This window comes from Aplidium turbinatum, chromosome 18, assembly GCF_918807975.1.
Source record: "Aplidium turbinatum chromosome 18, kaAplTurb1.1, whole genome shotgun sequence".
In the NCBI taxonomy this organism is placed as follows: Eukaryota; Metazoa; Chordata; class Ascidiacea; order Aplousobranchia; family Polyclinidae; genus Aplidium; species Aplidium turbinatum.
The window spans coordinates 17,085,910-17,104,114 of NC_137489.1; the positions used below are offsets into that span (position 1 = coordinate 17,085,910).

The window sequence follows — 18,205 nt, forward strand, 5'->3', positions numbered from 1 at the left end:
CTAAATTTAAAAGTAGCCCAAAAAGTCGCAAGTCGCCAAGCTCAATTTTTTGTCGCAAATCACATATGGAAAGTAGCCCAATTTGCGATAAGTAGCCCAATCTGGCAACACAGATGACAATGACAATGTCCAGTCAAGGTTGCCAGTTGCGAGTTTCTGACCACGAAACCTGGCCAGTTTTTTTCCAGTTGTGGAGAAAAAAATGGAAGTTGTGAGTTGTGGCATCTTTTAATACTTGGGTTTTGTTTCATTTCCTACCGATTTTCATAGAATGTATAACATATCTATCCAAGACATTTGGTAACACTCACGTTGCTGACCATGGTTATTTAGAGCTTGACTGTGCGTTTTTTGCTTCTTACTGTACCTTTTTCCAGACCTCTGCTATGTGTGGCAGAGGTATGAAAATTGACAAATTCAATTCCACTTTTGACAAAAGTAACAATTTGCTGTTATCATACCTCACAAACCTGACGTGATAGGATAAATCTGAGGTCAGATTCGGATTCAGCACCCCAAAATTACCCTAAATCCATTGAAAAACATTATGCAAGAAAAGTTGTTGTGACCAGTGTGATGTTTTTTGTTTCAAAAATGATCAGAAATAAAAAGAAACTGAACTGGGGTGCCGGTTGTGAGTGCTTGAAAAAAACAGATTTAAACATACTTGTAGATAAATTCTACAATATTTATAGCTCAGCCTCAGTAAATTTTTTGCATAGTATGAAGTTGATGTGATAAAAAAGCAGGATAGCCTACTTGCGTATCATCTTACCAACTAACCCTTGGCAACTTTGCTTAGCATCACTCATGCAAGCAGAAGTCAATCAAGCGCGAAGTTAAACACAACAAGCAGAGATGCACTGATGGAGTGATAGCATAGTTGAAAGTGAGAACGCATGATTTAGCCATAGCCAGTTTATTATTACAAGAAAACTTGCGAGTTTTAAATTGTGAGGAAAGTAAATAAATTGATCTACCTAAAAAACGTTCACTGATTTGCTCAAGTAAACATAAATTGTTGTTAACTGGTAAATGTCAGGCAAAGTTTCCAAGCATGATTTTGATTGCAGAAGAACTGATTCAAATTAGAGACATCTATGCTGAAAAAAATACTTTTAAGGTTGGTTTTTGATGTGAGTGTTTGTGTGGCTGATGTTGCTTAACCATGATTTAAGCCGAGATATTAAAAAGGAGCTTTTGGTTAGTGTTGGGTGATATATCGAATTCTCGATACGATACGATATCTTTTCAATATCGTTATTTATTTCAATATTGTTCGATAACTCGTAATTGCAAACCCCAACAAAAGCGTTGCCGAAGCCAAACGGCAAAAGTTGAAATAGCCTCGGCAATTGCTGAGAATGTTTATTACGAAAAAAATTGTACCAAACATAGAAAACGAGAAGCGAAAAATATGCTAGAGTAATCTATCACGACCGCACTGTTTGATTTGTTGTGATGTAATAATACCAAAAGTAGCGATAATGCAAGCAACGCAATACGCACGCTGTTACTTGAGTTATTCACGTTGAATAACTCATGGGGAGGAAAAGTAAGTTAATTTTGGGTTGATTCAACGTTCGAGTCAGCACAAATCGATTTAATTTTCCCGGCTGGTTATAGTGGTTATACTGCGTAACAACAATGCCCAATAAGAAATTTACGTTTGTTTTACATTAATTCGACATCTAGCGACGTTGAATTATCATGAAATAACATTAATTGCTCAACCAAGTACCAGTAACAAATTAATCGCTCCCTGCGAGAAGATTGCCTCGATTTAGGTACCGGTATGCACTAACATAATTTTGGCACAGTTGGGATACTGCGAGCAACACAAAGTCTGTTTGATGAAGAACTAGATATCAGAATCGGAATCATCAGATGCTGTATTGGAGGATGAGGTTGTTGTGTCATCACTGGAATCGGACACATCAAGAGGCTCATCGCTTGGCTGTAAATCTACAATGTTTTCGCCGTTTGCTATGAAGTGTCCACGTTTTGCCGCTTTCGTGCTTTGATACCCATCCACATGCCTCTTTCGCAGAGCTCCATCAAGGTGTTGACTAAGGAGCAAATCTATGGTTGTAGCATAACGACTGGGCGGAATGTCTAACCCTAACCTTACAAACGCTCTTGTGGCCTTGGCATTTTTATTGCCGACGCTAATGCACCATTCATGCATCTGCGTCTGCAATCACCTTGGCAATTGCCGACACTAATTTTGAAGACTGAGAAACTGTTTTCTTAATTAGTATAAAAATATCGAAAAGTATCGAAATATCGAGTATTACTTCAAATATCGTATCGTTTTGTTTTTTTCAATATCGCCCAACACTACTTTTGGTACAGTATCTAAAGTATCTAAACTAATATATCATACGGAATCAACAGATTTTTGCAAAATAACAAGTCATGAACATTTGTTTTGCATTTTATGCCTACAGTAGACCTGTATTTTGAGTAATATGTCTTGACGTTAAAGCATACATGCATTAAACTTAGCTTTAAAAATTGATTGCGAATGTAAGTTTGGTAATCAAGTAGGCTATAAATTACTAAGACTGCTCTGTGTTTGTTGCGTAGCCGAGTGCGCGACGTTCAAAAGGATGTGGGTTTGACACCACTCCAGAGCACGTGTATGTGTCTCGGCAAAGACACTTAATGGCAAGCCAAACTAAGGGGAGCAGCTGACTCGAAGACTATATGTCACTTTGCTTCTTTCTGTTGTCTTTGTATCGCATCTGTGATCGCAGTGTACTGTATGTTATCGCAATGGGCGTAAACCATAAATAAAAAGCATGATTATTATTATTAAATCATCCAGCAATAAAACTAGCATTCTCTCAACTGAACAACAAGAAAACCTTAAAAAAGTGGCTCTAGATTTGGTCTTGTACTTTATCTTTTGAAGGAGGATTTTTGGTCCAAGGATAAAGATTTTTACAATGTATCAATGTGTCACCTATAGGCCATATTGTTTTTATCATTTGTTTATTTATTAGGGAGTATTTTGTTTTGATGGAACATCACTTCTGCCATGGCACATCATTCTGGCTTGTTTCCTCTGCACCACCACCCTGTTGGTTCATTCAATAATGGACTTGTCATATAGGTGAGGCTAGAGATAGGCAATTTAGAATACTGTACCGAATCCTAAATCAAGAAAGTAATAATATTATTAAATCAAGAAAATAAAATATCTTTTGACAGGTGTCAAACCTACAACTATGCTTGATATGAATGACTCGGTTACAAAATAAACGAATTTAATTTTACACAAGTCAGTTTGATCATAAACAGCTAAAATTCAATTTTGATTAGCTAGCAGAATCCTAAACTTAGCAGATCATCATAGAATCCTAAACTTTTTGAATCCTAATTAGGATCTAGTTCATAGACGCGTAAAATTGCAACATCACTAAAACTGTATTGATGTATTGTCCAGCCACTTTATTATGTGTACATACAATTAGAAATGAGATTGTAAATTCCTTAAAATTAAGCTGCTATCAGTGTATTACTGTATTTCAAATGCAGAACATTTATGTATAGTATGTTGCAATGAACAATTGAACATTGAACAATGTTGTTGAGGTGGGTAATGAGAGAGTGAAGTTTGAAATTTGTACCTTTTCAGTGTAATTGAAGCAAACATAATCAACTGGGTGGTAAAACAATAAATTTCACACTCCCGATGCTTAAATATACAAAAGGATTGTTGGGCCGTGTTGCTTTTAAGCTGCCCACAATTTCATTTTTTCCTGTTTTGGCATGAGGGAGAAAGAGAGCTCATCAGAGAAAAAGAAGAGAAACGTTACAAGAGACGTTTAAATTAGCTTTTGGTCGGGCTTTTCTGCTCAACAGTGCACAAATGGGGAATGGCTTTTTCCTCTATGTCAGGGGTTCTTAACCGGGGGTAAATTTACCCCCAGGGGGTAAATTTTACCTACCAAGGGGGTAAATTTACTGAATCATAAATTAAAGCAAACTTTATCTTTTCGGTTATTAAAAAACTGGTAGTGTTGCACTCGATTTTGATTCAAATTCAAACTTAATGTAAGTTTCCGTTTTTTTTTTTATCTCAACGCAAGTAGACTACCAGTTTCATTTCAGCAGCGTAGGCCTATGTGTGCTACAATTTTGGAAAAATTGAAAACTGGAAAAAATCGATAATTTCTTTCAACAAAATAATATATCCTGGAATAATGTGGGTTCACTTGGCACAGACGGTGCCTCTACTACAGTATGCTAGGTGCGAAGTCTGGCTTTACAACTCTGGTGAAAAAACACGCACCGAACATCATTTCTACTGACTGTGCAGTTCATCGACATGCACTGGCAAGTAAAACCCTTAAAGAATATTTGAAAGCAGTATTGAAGCATGTGGTTGAATGCAGCCCTCGAAATTAGCTTCCATCTACGACGGCAAAAACATTGCCGTCGCCAAATCAGCAAACCTTGGATTGCGGCGGCAATTGCCGTATGCTTTAAAGTTTAAACAAACGAAATTTTAATCGTTTATTCTACGTGTTTCATACGGCGGTAGCGGAGAGCATCACGCAAGCTATTTTACGCGCTGACAATGCTCTTGTAAACTGTAAAAAGTTTGCAACCTTGTAAATACTGGCTTAATTGTTACGAAAAAGTTATTGTTACATCGAATGCTTATTGTTTACCGGTGTCGTTGCGAATATAAATCATGGTGAAGGATACAGTTGAAAAGTAGAATTTACCTGCTATAGGTTATCAAATAGAGGAAACAGAAGGAAAAAGTTAGTGTGGTATTTTACAAAATTTATCAAGAATTTTATGACGGAAACAAATCGGAATTAGAAAAGCTAAGGGGTCAAGTTAAAAAAGTAGAACAAAATTGGATAAATGGTTCTTCGGCAGTAAAATAATGCTTCCGATCATGTGGCATTGCGCGTTCACGAACGGGCAGTTTTGCGTCTTCAAGTATTCCAGTGACGACGCGACAACCTCATCCTCCGATACAGCATCTGATGATTCCGATTTATATATGATATCCGACTAGTTCTTTATCCAACAGACTTTGTGTTGCTCGCACGCAGTATCCCAATTGTGCCGAAATTATGTTAGGATAAACATAAATCGAGCCAATCTTCTCGCAGGGAGCTATTAATTTGTTACCGGTACCTGTTTGAGCAATTAACGTTATTTTATGATGGTTCAACGTCGCTAGATGTCGAAAAACAAACGTAAATTTCTTATTGGGCATTGTTGTTACCCAGGCAGCATAATTCGTTATGTTTGCATTGATTTTGCGTCTGTAGACGTTGAATTGATGTAGAAATGATGGTTTTGCTGTCTGGGTGCGCAATATAACCCGCCGGGAAAATTGTAAATCGATTTGTGCGGACTCGAACGTTGAATCAACCCAAAATTAACTTACTTTTCCCCTGAGCTATTTTACGTGAATTAACGTAACAGCGTGCGTATTGCGTTGCTCGCTTTATCGCTACTTTAAGTATTATTACATCACAACAAATCAAACGATGCGGTCGTGATAGACTACTCTTAGTACTCTAGTATACTTTTCCCTTCTCGTTTCACATGTTTTGGTACAATTGTTTCGTAATGAACGTTCAGAGCAATTGCCGACGCAATTTCAACTTTTGCCGTTTGGCCTCGGCAAAGTTCTTGCCAAGTAAAAATATGCTATAAAATATAATATTTTTGAAGACTGCGTGAGTGTTCACAGCAACTAAAATAGTCCGAGGTGAGGTCTTGGTGCGATGTTTCTGCTGATTAAACTCCCGCTGCGAGTAAATAACACAGGAAGAAATTTTGAACAAGTTTTGTTCTAATTAAGTGCTCATTTTGCGGCGGCATTTTTATTGCCGTAGCAGAATGGCCATTATGACGTTTACGGCGGCATTTACCACGGCAATTGCCGAGTGCCGCCGCTAATTTCGAGGACTGTGAATGTGTGAATTTTATCAGGGCACGTGCTCTCAATCATCGTGTTTTCAAAGTGGTTTGTGATCAGATGGGATCAGAACACTCCGTTCTCCTTTATCACACCGAAGCTCGGTGGCTCTCTATAGGGGTCGTGTTTTGTCTCGAGGTTTCGAACTAGGCTACATGGTGAAATCGAGATTTTTCTTCGAGAACCCAAATCCCCGTTGAGTAAGCACTTTGTCGACAACAAATTTATTGATGCATTGGCCTACTTGACAGACATTTTTTCAAGTTTGAACCAGCTCAATATGCAAATGCAAGGCAAAAGTGTTACCATTATAGATGTACATGATAAAATTCAGGGCTTTCTGACAAAATTAGATCTGTGGAGTAGAAGAGTTCAAAAAGGAATTTACGCAAATTTTTTCAACATTTGATGATTGGAAAGTCAGTAGAACTAGAAGTCGCAACAAGATTTCTGACCTCGAAGTCGAAATATGCCAGCACCTTGCCGCCTTAAAAAAGAACTTTGACGGTTACATCGAAGGTGAAAGTTTTAACAAGCACTGCTCTTTGGATAACTCATCCCTTCGAAGCCAAGTTAGAAAGCTTGCTGACGATTTTCTTTGCAAATATGAATTGATTGATTTTCAATGTTCAACAACGCTTTGTTCCAAATTCTTATCGTGCAATGGTGACTTTTCCAAGTTTTTGCATGGTTGACTGGACAGGATGACATCACAAGGGGCCACCAAAACGGTGGGGGTAAATTTTACTTTTTTCATTCGGCAAAGGGTAAACGAGACAAAAAAGGTTAAGAACCCCTGCTCTATGTGAATGTGGTGCTGAGGAACAGACCGCAAATCACATCATCAACGATTGCACCATCATCATCAACGAAGGTCTGTGTGTCATGAATGATGAAATCAAAGACTAGCTGCTCTCTGGAAGCCTTCCAGCTTGGTCCGTTCTCTTATTCTCTCTCATGCAAAAAATGAAATCACGGGCAGCTTAAAAGTAACAAGCCCCGGATTGTTTTACGTTTGAAGACTCATCTACTTTTGTTGGTATGTTTTGTATAATACATTTTCTATTTTCCGTAGCAAGCAATACCCAATGCATGTGGTATAAAATTGTAATGCATATCACCATTACCAATCTAAATAGAAAAGAAGTAGCAATTGAGCACTTTGTATTAACTTTACACTTAGCATTGCACATCGCATTGAGCACCCTTTTATGGTATTATTAACCATTTGTCGTATAAATAGGAAAGAATGTATTATTTAAATACACATATAGGCTACAATTACAAAGCTTTTCACTTATTCTATTTGAATAAAAACATTTTGATGAACTTGTTTAAAAATGAAGCAAGTTACAATGGTACTTTGATATATTCATGATTTCATTTTTTTCTACAGTGATTTGACTCTTGGTTTTGCGATTATGGTCCTTTGTGTTGTTGGCTTCAATATATTTTTGGTTATTTGGAATGAAGTTCGGAAAAAAAGAGAAGTTGTTCAAAGAATTTCATTGCTTTCTGACATGATTAAAGGTATATATTTCAGTGGCACCATAAACAGGCCCTTGACGACAAAGTAACTGAATTGAGAAACATCTTTCAAACTACAAGAAAATCAATAATATATATATTTTTTCAAGCATCTACCATTTTTGGCACGCCAGGCTCCGCTTTCATCTGGAAAATATGCCATTGCACTTTAAGATAATATTAGCAATTAGCATCCATCAGTACAAAAAATATAGTAGCTGTGTTTCATGGTATTGTTGTCGATTTTCTGTTTTTCCTCATACAATGAATAATTTGATATGCTTCAGTCTTTAACTTTTGCTACCATTCAAAAGTGTCACAATTAAAGTTGGAAAAGCTTTTCTGGTCCGAGAAACACTATCCTTGCATATTCACTTCTTGTGAATATTTTCTAACATAACTTTCATCATCTACTGGATAAAAGCATTCCAAATTCAATTTATTTAGTTTATGGTGTTTATTATTCTAACCAATTGCGATTAGATTTCATATGATTTTTTTGCTTCACAATGTACTAAGCACGCAAATCACTTCAAATTTTTGTCAAATTGTAAAGTGTACTGTTTATCTACAAATTATTTAAGGGTTTTGGAGGTGTAAAAGATACATTTGGAGTAGCGTTGTCAACCATGCAATGATGCAACTTCATCGTGTAGAATTTTGACTGTGTGAACTGCGCTGCATGGGCACCGCACAGAAAAAATCTGAAGACATATATAAACAAAACTATAAAAACACATTATTTTAAAAATCACATGTGCTTTCTGGCAACACCATTTTTTTAAATACCGTTGTTTGATCTGGCCATGTTGCTTTTTGCAACATAATGATGTAAAGTTTGCTACTTGTAAGTGTTGGGTGAAAGGTTTCAGTTTTCAGCAACATTATTCCATTCAAAGGCAAAGCTTTTATTATTTTTGCAGGCAATCAGGTTGACTAAAGGTTTTAGGGTAGGCTATTACTGTAGTGTATACCTAGGTTAGTGGCAAGAATATAATGTTCATTGTTCAATCGCCATCTCCATTTGAAGCAGATTGCGCATCAACATGGGTTATCTGTTTCCATGAGTCACGGTTTTTAGCTAGCTTGCCCAGTGTTGTCAAATTGACTTTGTCAAATTGACTGGCAAGGGCAAATGGAGTAAGATGGTATGGACATGTGATAAGGAGGGAGGAAGGAAGTTTTCTTAGAAAGGCATTAGATCTAAAGGTGGATGGGAAGAGGAAACGCGGTCGTCCAAGAAGAACATGGAAACAACACGTGAAGGATGAATTTAAAAAAGTCGGACTGAAGGAGGAAGATGCAAGGGACAGGGTGAAATGGAGAAGAGGGATAAAAACAATTGCTGCGCGGAAACAATCGGCCACCCCCACTAGTGGGGAACAAACTGACGATGGATTATGATGATGACTTTGGTCCATGCCTGGATGTTGTCATGCCATCGTCTTGGTGGTCTGCCTCTTTTTTTCTTTCCGTAAAGTTTACCTTCCATACAGATTTTGTTGACTCTGTTTTTTATCTTGACGTATATGGGTCAGATGCATCAATTTTGTACCCTGTAGTCTCCAGAACGCATTTTTGCAGTTTTGGTATTTCTTAAGGTTTCAGTCTACTTTTTTAGGCTTTAAGTTACAGTTTAGATATGTGCCCCCCCTATGTAATGCTAATTTTCAATGGAAATTGTTAACTTCTTAGCAAAAATTTTGGATTTATCACAAAATTGCCCACTTTTTTTGGATTTTTCACGTTTTTACTTCTGTAATTCCCTTGTGATTTTTCACAGGCAAATACTGCAGTGCTAAACTGACTTTTATTTAACACTGTGCAGCTTTAGCTACATTTTAATGTTGAAATGACACTGGCTTTACAATTTTGGCCTTGTATTTTTCTCAATTTTACGAATCTGCAATTTTGGCTCCACTATGTTGTAGTCTCCAGAACGACCCATGGTACTACTCTACCAATGCCTACTCTGTGCTCCTGTTTGGGTGTAAAATGATGCAAATTTATATATAAACAAACCTACAAAACAAGAAAACAGATTTACTAAAAAGTGTGATAATAGTTCACTCTTCTATGGAAGCTATTTAGCCTGGCTCCAAAATTGTGTAGTCTCCAGAACAAACTTTAACAAAAAATGTATGCTTCCCTGTTTAAAATGGCAAACATTCTTCCAGTATGTGATGGACTAGTATGCTCACTTAGCAGGATTTCATAGAGAGGACTCGGAATAAATAAAAGATTAGGAATTTCTTTCTTATTGAATTTGTCTGTAGTCTCCAGAACACTGTAGTCTCCAGAACTTTTTTTTTTTCTTTTTTTTTGTAAAACCAGTAAGCACTCCTTTGTACAGTTATTTTTACATGTAATGTTACTATAAAAGTTGCTCATAAGAAATGATACCTGTTAAAGCATTCTGTAACCTATTTTTGATCTTAGAGAACATAGATACAGTTAAAGTTGTTAAATTTTAATTTAGCTGTGATTGTGAGGTGCTTTTTACGCATATTTGATTGGCAATGGCTCCATATGAAAAAAGTATTGCTATTACTATTGCTAGCATATGATTTATTACTACCTTGAGGTCAAACAATACATGACTTTGGCTGAAGTATCAGAATATTTAGGTACATTATCGCACAACTGCAGTAAACCTGCTAGAAACTGATAAAATAGGTATACTCACACTGATATTTAATTTTCAGTATAAAAACATGATATTTTTTGGGGGCAGTCTTTTGATTTAGTTGGTAGAGAAGTATCTCAAGACTTTTAAATCAAAATTTTATGGCACCAAGCATTCTGATTTTTTTCTCCGTTCTGGAGACTACAGGTACAAAATTGATGCATCTGACCCATATGATATATGTGTTCAAAGGCAGGAAGCATGCCATGTGCAATTGTGCATATATCTTCTTCTTCATTATGATATTATTGATATTACTATGCTGATAATTGGTAATCTAATGTTGTCCAAACTTTGCTTTCACAAGTATGAATTTTATCAAATTTGTCACTCACTGGTGCAAGCACCTTGTATTATTTTCAGTTTTTTTGCACTGCAGACGCAGTGTCACATTTTTAGACTTTTTGCTGTGCAGTGTGCGGGCAGACATTTGCAGTGCAGTGCAGGCCCCTGATAGGTTTTTCCTGCCCGCGACATCACTAATTTGGAGCTTTGATTTATCATTTATATTATACTTAGTTTTTCTTTTTTATCTATATTATTGTTTTATTTTACCAGTGGCTTGTAAAAATAAAAGTCCTGAAAGTATCATTCAAGAGTTCCTGTCATGTATGAAGTGTTGCCAGATCACATCATTCTTCACTGGACCATCTCACAATTTTTCATTGCTTTACTTGCCACAAAAAGGTGATCTAAGAATTTGATATCGATTACACTTAATCTGTGCAGCTTAATTTCATCAAACCTTTATTGCAAAAAGGTATTTGACTGAGCAATGATTTCAAGATAACAAAGACATTGTAAAAAATGAATGTTTGCAACACTTTAGTTGTCGAGGGTAAAATATAGTGTTGCCATTGGTGTTATATAAACTATATATTTGGTTTAGAAGTATTAAATTTTATGTAGATTTTTTTGTAACCCCCACTGCGAAATCAAATGCCAATGCTTGCTTGTTAACAGCAAAATAGTTGCAATACTGAGCGCATTATGTTTAGCACTGGTAATGCAGACTTGTTCCAAAATTGATTAAATTTCAGACGAGCCTGTTCCATTTCCTACTTCTCTTGTAGCAAGCGGGTCTGTGATTGGTTTGTGTTGTGGCCAACCTTCCTCATGCCATGCGGTTTGCTCACTGGTAAGTCAAGTCTACATCAAGCTTGTATGTCTGTTCATTGATATTTTGTACTTACCATTGCAACTTGTTCCACTAACATATTAATTGTACGCCGTACGGTATATCATAAAAAATATTTAAATGTTTTGTAGTTTAAAGAGAAACCAATGTTTTATCTTGAGGAGCGAGTCAACTTCCTCTTTTGAGATGATTTAAACTTTAAAACGATTAAAATTGCTTTATCAACTGAATAATCATATGCCCTAACTTATCGACACTTGTAGATGAAGGACGGCTGACTTGTGTGCTTCTAGGTAGCCTAACATATAAAACAGTGGTTCCCAAACTATGGGTCGCGACCCAAACATGGGTCGCGAAGGGTCAGAAAATGGGTCGTGCAGAGACGGTCTAAATCTGCTAAAATCGGACTGTTGTAAATTAATTTATAAATAAGGTTTTTTTTCTTCTATTGAGCATCACACTCTTTTATTCGGCTTCTCTTATCAAAATCAATTATGGGAAGCAGTTTTACAGGCATTCAAGTCACTTCCTTCAATAAATCACTGTAAACATAAATTAGCCTATTCTTTAAGTTGACACTTTAAGATTTCTAAACTATTTTTTTGATTTAAAGTTCAGCTTTATCTGCGACCCAGGTGCTGCTGGCAAGCCGCTATGTACAGTAGGCTGTGTTGTAAAATGTTGTCAAACGAATCCTTAAAGAAGAACAAGTTAAAGAGACATCCGACGCATGTAAAAAATAAGCGCATTTTTAAGCAACGAGAAGAGGCACTGGAGCCAAGACGGTTTGACTCAGCAACGAATCTAGCACTTTTACTTAGACTCTGAGTAAGAGGATCTACAGTAGACCACCCTTCAACTGGTTGTCTGTGTCTTGTTTATATCAGGCAAAGATTGCAAAAACAGTGGAGTGGTAAAATTGTTTATATACGTTGTCTGTGTCTTGGGTCGCAAGATGTTCACTAAACTCAGATTTGGGTCGCGCTCAAAAAAGTTTGGGAACCACTGATATAAAAGAAAGGAAATTTAAGTAATAAAAAATATAGAAACTAAACTAATATTCTGCAAGTGTTTTGAAAACAAACAAGTTTTCATTTTCAGGTAATTTCATTCAATTTTCAAAACATTTGCCTAACAAGGGTTTAGTTTCTACATGTTGGGCTCTTTCTTTTTGAGCAAAATGACCAGATGTTCCTATTATTTTATTTTTTTCTAAGTTCTAATATCTTCTACCAGGACAGGTGTATTACTTTGCGGAAGGGAGATACATTTTCTAAGGACGACTTAAGCGAAATACACGGCACAGAAGAGCATTCGAATCATCTCTACAGGTAAGCAGTTCTTTTCACGGTTTGGGACTATTCGGAGAATCCGATTCGGGGCGATCCCAATTCGATGACAGTTTTATTCGGGAATTACTAAAATCCCACAGTGGCATTTGTGTATTCGAAGGAAATCAGCAGATATTTGAGGTTAATCGAATAAAGTCTCAGCAACAAAAACAGTTATCAAACGGAGTTCATGATTAATAACAGAGGTTAAATGCAGATGAAACGGTGTTGTGGAAATAAATACAGCAACGTGACAAGGAAACAAAACCGTAGTGGTTTACGACGTGCATGCAAAGATCTAATTCCAAATTGCCCATCCATACTTGTTACGCATACTTACCTAAGCTATAAAATACTCGTTGCTAGATATTACTTTACTCTCACAAGATACCATCTAAATTTCGTCTACCTCACTGAAATAATAACCGTATTGTTTACATGGGTATAGAAAGGTACGTAAGCACAAAAAACGCTTACCCAAATGATCCCTACAAATTCTCTAAATAAACGTAAGCCGTCATTGAATTTTCGAAAAATCACCGAATTAGTCGTTTCCGAATTAGAATATCGCCTAATCGGATTCTCCGAAATGGGCCATTCCGTGCTTTTCATACATAAAACCATACAACATTTATGTTTTGCAGCATCCATATAATCCTTTAAAGGAAATGAGCAATCAATTGAACTTTCTATGTTTTTACCTACTTTTTGGTTTGTTATATTGCTGATACCAGAAAGTGTACTTGAAATTGGTGTTCAATGCCAATACAGTTGCAATCACTATTCTTTGATAAACAAGAGGGAATGCATTTCTTTCCATAAATTTGAAATATGCAACGTTAAAACCATTCGCCACTACAAAGAATTACTGTTGTTAAATTGCGAAAGGTATCACAAGCTGAGATTGCAATTAACTTTAATTTAACTGAAACAAAGTTCAACTTTAAGCTCGAATTATGATAACTTCGTAAATCAAAATTTACCTTGGTGACCCCGAAAACATAAACTCGAAGATGTTTTCTACTATCCAGCAACTCCCTGAGTTTGGCGGATTTCTATCTCTGGCGTTCCACCTCATTTCTTCTCATAATTTCCACCTATCTTCGTCTCTCGGCCTTCGGATATTATATGTATTCACATCTCTCATGGCGTCATTGATGTGTGTTTTTAAGTTTGAAAGGCATTTTTTATTTTTAATCTCTAGGTTTGATGTGGTACGGAGTCCCATTGTTGAAGAAATTGAGCTTTGTTTGAATGGTTCAAGCAATTCCGGTACTGAGCGACTGTTTAATCGTCCAAAGTCAATGTTAACTAAAAAAAGGGAAGAGGTGTTTCATTATGTCTTTACAATTCTTCTTCCGGTGCTTTTGGTAAGCTTTAAAAGGACTAATATACTGTATTTAAAATATTTTTTCAGCTTTAAATTCGAGTAATATTTACTCTATTATATCATTTTCCTTAACACCGAGAAGTCAGAACCGAATTGGAAAGACGTCCAACTTTTACTTTATTATTCATGCGACCACACGTCATCTTTTGAACAGAGCTGCAGTGTCATCATCAGCTTCATCTGGTATTTCCTCCCTTGCTACCACCCAGTTGCTATGAGAGGGACCAACTCAAGCTCCCGTGCGAGCTTGTTGATTGAACGAAACACTGACAACTACTGGTTTGAACTCTTCATCACTACTCCTGTGCTGCTTATATTTCCGCTAATCCCCATCCTGTGTCCGATGCTATGGATAGGGTTGTATCTGCTAGGAGAAGCAAAAACTTTGGCGCCGATTCTTGAAATCAAAAGCAAGCGAAATTCGGGATCGGTACGTTTTGTGCTAACACTGACTTTCACCATAATTATGCTTACGGTTAGTTGCTTAGTGTTTGGAAGTGTTATATAATTGACTAATAGTGACTACTTGCATACTTTTCGGGATATGTTTTCTGTTATAAGGTTGTGGTGACTTTTTTGGTTCTGTAAAATATAAATTGTCTTTTTAGCATTTGCACAACTTGAAAATGTGGCTGAAAGCTTCTATTTATTGAAACACTATTAGCCCTAATTCACAAACAAGTATTGCTGTTAGTTATAATTGTAAAACAAGTTGCGTTAATATTTTCAAAAAGTGTGTTTGGTGTTTTCTTCATAGAGCAATGAGGAAGTAGTATGCTTCACTTTGAATTTTTGTGAACTTATGATAATGTCTTCCTCATTTAAATTTTGATTCCAGAAGGACTTCACATCATCAGCTCCCACCCCAACATACAGCCTGGATGAGCTGCTCGCAGAAAACCCAAGCGCAGAGGTACAACTCAACATTAAAGCGATCAACCACTACTGTATAGCAAGATTTCAGACAACAGAATAGCTGCGTTCTGTAATTTCCCTTTCTGTAGGAACTGGATTTGCAAATGTATCTAGGCCCACTTCAGACACATCTTACTACCCAGAACTCATATTATTACTGAGCACGCGGTATAACCGATGTTCCAAGAAATGCCTCTGGCTTTTGGCGCATGATGGCTAGGTGCCCTGATGGAGGAAATGCCTTTTAAACACATCTGTTAATTCGAGCTGTAGAACATGAACAACGTTGTGCTATCTTGCTCAACAACTTACAGCCTTGTCGGTCATGCCGTATGTGGCAAAGGCTGAAATAAGGAAATCTTGATACCGAACCGTCGATTGCGGAGTGGCGCCCTTTCGACAACAGCCGTTGATTTCTCCCATGATTATGAACAGTTAGCTGCTCTAGAGAGAAATGCCTACTGCCCTACTTAGGACTATGGCCTGCTGAACTCATATTACAATACGCAGCTACAGATATTTCAAACCTTTCAAGGATTTGCAACTTTTCTCTATTTAATGGTGCGCCAGTATTATCGTTTTTGTGGCTTGCAATTTATTTTTCTATTCGAAACATGTTGATATAAAGAAAGCAAACCGCCAAGGCCATCTTTGTTTTCACTAACCTGTTCATTTACTTGTAACAACAGGCGCAACCGGTTACCTGGGTTCAGTTATTGCCAAAGGTCTTGTTTGGTGACCCAAGGTTGTTTTCACAAAATGCTGGAACGTTTGATGTATTGGGGTCGCTGACCGTAAGTTTCTTTTGTCAATTCTATGCGAACTATTCGCAATAAGTGCTAGCGAGTAATGTTCTATCTGTGAAGCTTAATTCAACCACATTTTGAATCCATTTGTATGCACTGTGCATCTTTAATGGGACAAGGCAACAGTTTTCGATTTATGTGGTGCTTAAAACAATGAAATGCGTTTGTAAGGTTGGCAATGTTGCAGATTTAATAGACGATTTTATTGTGCACAAGCTAAATACACTGCGCAACACAGGTTTTGAATAATAATTACTGAACATTATTAATAATGCTTTAAATCTAAACTTAGCTTTTTGTAACTTTTATGCATGGTAGGTTTAAGCAGTGGTGCTGTAGTGGTCCAGTTTTAATCCGATGACGTCACCGTTGCCCAGGGTTGCCGGAAATTGTTAAATTCCAACAAATGTCAAATTATAGTAGTGTTTGATCTCAAATAACTTCTCATCATCCAGGCTTTGTGTTGTATCGACAAGGAAGGTGTGCTTTCATGGTACGATCCCGCTCCTGAAAAAGTCTGCTTCTTCACTCAAATGACGGAGACACAAGATGACAATGAGTACGCGGAAGGTAATCGGATTGTTTTTCACTCCTTCTAGTTCAAACTTCCAATCATCTACACCGAGCTGTGATATGGCCGCTCTCGGCAGTGCAGTATATTTTCTTCTCACTTCGGAAACAACAAAACGTAAATTGTAAAATCAAATCATGTTTAAATAATATGAGATGTTCTACTGGTGCAAATTAAGCTAAACTACCACAAGATGTATAGTGTATACAGTGACAATCTGCTTTTATTCCGACGTTTCGTCAATCAGACACGACTGACAGTCGTGTCTGATTGACATATTATTTAATTTAATGCCTGGTGAACAGCCTCATTCAATTTTCAAATCATGTTTGTTGTTCCCTGGCTTTTTTGACAGTTTGACGAGGGAGAGCTTTCTGTCTACAATGGTAATTCGCATAATTCCCGTTATGTTGGTACAAGCAACGATATTTGTGTTATATTATTATGTTTCATAACATCATCTTAACTTTTTTAATGGAAGGGGAGCACTTGTGTTTTTGTTTTTACGATATCCAAGCTAATATCCGGTCGGTGAAGATTTAGTGGATGGGAAGGCAAGGGAGCCAACTTTCATGTCCACCGTAAGGCATGTTGTCAGTGGCTTGCTATTGAGGAAGCAGCAGCAGCTTGCTCAATTGGTCGAATAATGCGACGACAGTTTTTGCATATTTGTAATGAAAAATGGATAGAGAACAGAGAATCGGTTGACTAAAAGCAGACCAGGCAGGCGAGAGTGGTTGAATGCCTTTGGTTGAATGCCTTTGCAAGCATGCACAGCTAATGAAAACTTCTAAAACATTTTCCGCTTTCAGTGGATCTACTCTAAAGCACATATTCTGAGTAGGTCACATGATTGGCGTTGTATCACATCAGTTTGATGACCGTCATAGTATTTGGTACCTACAATTAATTTCACAGCTTATAATAACAAGTGGTATTTTTTAGTTGGGGGCGGTTGCTACTATAACATCTTACGTAGTAGCGATGTACTAACTCCTCCGTATTGGTTGTTTGCAGACAGTGACGACTCCATTACATCCAGTGACTCATCTTCTGATTCTCCCATCTCAGCCATGGTAAAGGCTCTTTTGTTTGGTGGTGCTGTATTAGCCATCTAGAGAAACGCATTGTTTTGTTATTAACACCCTGGTTTGGATAGGGTTAAATATTTGGATTTGAGTTAAGGATACCCCAATCAAGAAGTACTTCGTCCTGTATCTGGTAAAGTGGGGAATGGCCACAATCTGCGTTTCGTAGTCCTTTGGTCAGACTGCTTCAAACGCAATACACGTACACTGTGGAAACTTTCTTACTTTGTATTTGTGATTGCGATTACCAGCTTTGCATTACTCCTTGCATTGAGCATTGTGAATGAGAGCTGCTAATATCAAAATTGTTGTATGTTTTAACCGTGCGCGGACATTTTGCCGAAAGGACATTTTGCCGAAAGACATTTTGCCGAAAGACATTTTGCCGAAAGGACATTTTGCCGATGGACAAATTGCCGAAAGAACTAAGGTTGTGAACGATAGACTAAAACACATTGTGGAGAATATCGATACATGTAACACAAAAATGAGTTTCGCAAAATGTCCATTCAGCAAAATGTGTTTCGGCAAAATGTCTTTCGGCAAAATGTCCTTTCGGCAAAATGTCTTTCGGTAAAATGTCCGGGTACCGTTTTAACGCATCATCCCGGTATCGAATGAAGGTCCATCACTTTTACCACCATGCCCTGGCCTGTATCCTAGCTAATGTTCACTTAATATTGGTAACTTCACCATAAGATTGAGTGCTGGAAGTGCTTATAAAACAGTTTATTGTAGCTAGTTATTAGGGTGGGTCGAAATTTGGACTTTTTCTCCGATTTCATTGCTACAAACTT

General features: G+C 37.1%; 1 protein-coding gene across 4 annotated transcripts in view; it reads left to right on the plus strand.

Moving 5' to 3' along the window:
- The first annotated feature begins 888 nt into the window (after positions 1-888).
- Positions 889-18,205, plus strand: part of LOC145787355 (transmembrane protein 94-like) — a 32,919-nt gene continuing 15,602 nt past the window's right edge. For 3 of the 4 annotated variants that reach the window (XM_082599081.1, XM_082599082.1, XM_082599083.1), the window contains exons 1-12: positions 889-1,123; positions 3,009-3,118; positions 7,353-7,486; positions 10,728-10,856; positions 11,210-11,307; positions 12,544-12,638; positions 13,843-14,008; positions 14,183-14,458; positions 14,867-14,941; positions 15,633-15,737; positions 16,205-16,319; positions 17,338-17,396. In XM_082599081.1, the coding sequence (XP_082455207.1) occupies positions 1,058-1,123; positions 3,009-3,118; positions 7,353-7,486; positions 10,728-10,856; positions 11,210-11,307; positions 12,544-12,638; positions 13,843-14,008; positions 14,183-14,458; positions 14,867-14,941; positions 15,633-15,737; positions 16,205-16,319; positions 17,338-17,396 (1,428 nt within the window). In that variant the 5' untranslated portion in view covers positions 889-1,057. Of the gene's footprint in view, positions 1,124-3,008; positions 3,119-7,352; positions 7,487-10,727; positions 10,857-11,209; positions 11,308-12,543; positions 12,639-13,842; positions 14,009-14,182; positions 14,459-14,866; positions 14,942-15,632; positions 15,738-16,204; positions 16,320-17,337; positions 17,397-18,205 lie in introns of those variants that run through there. The other variant, XM_082599084.1, reaches the window with a different exon arrangement.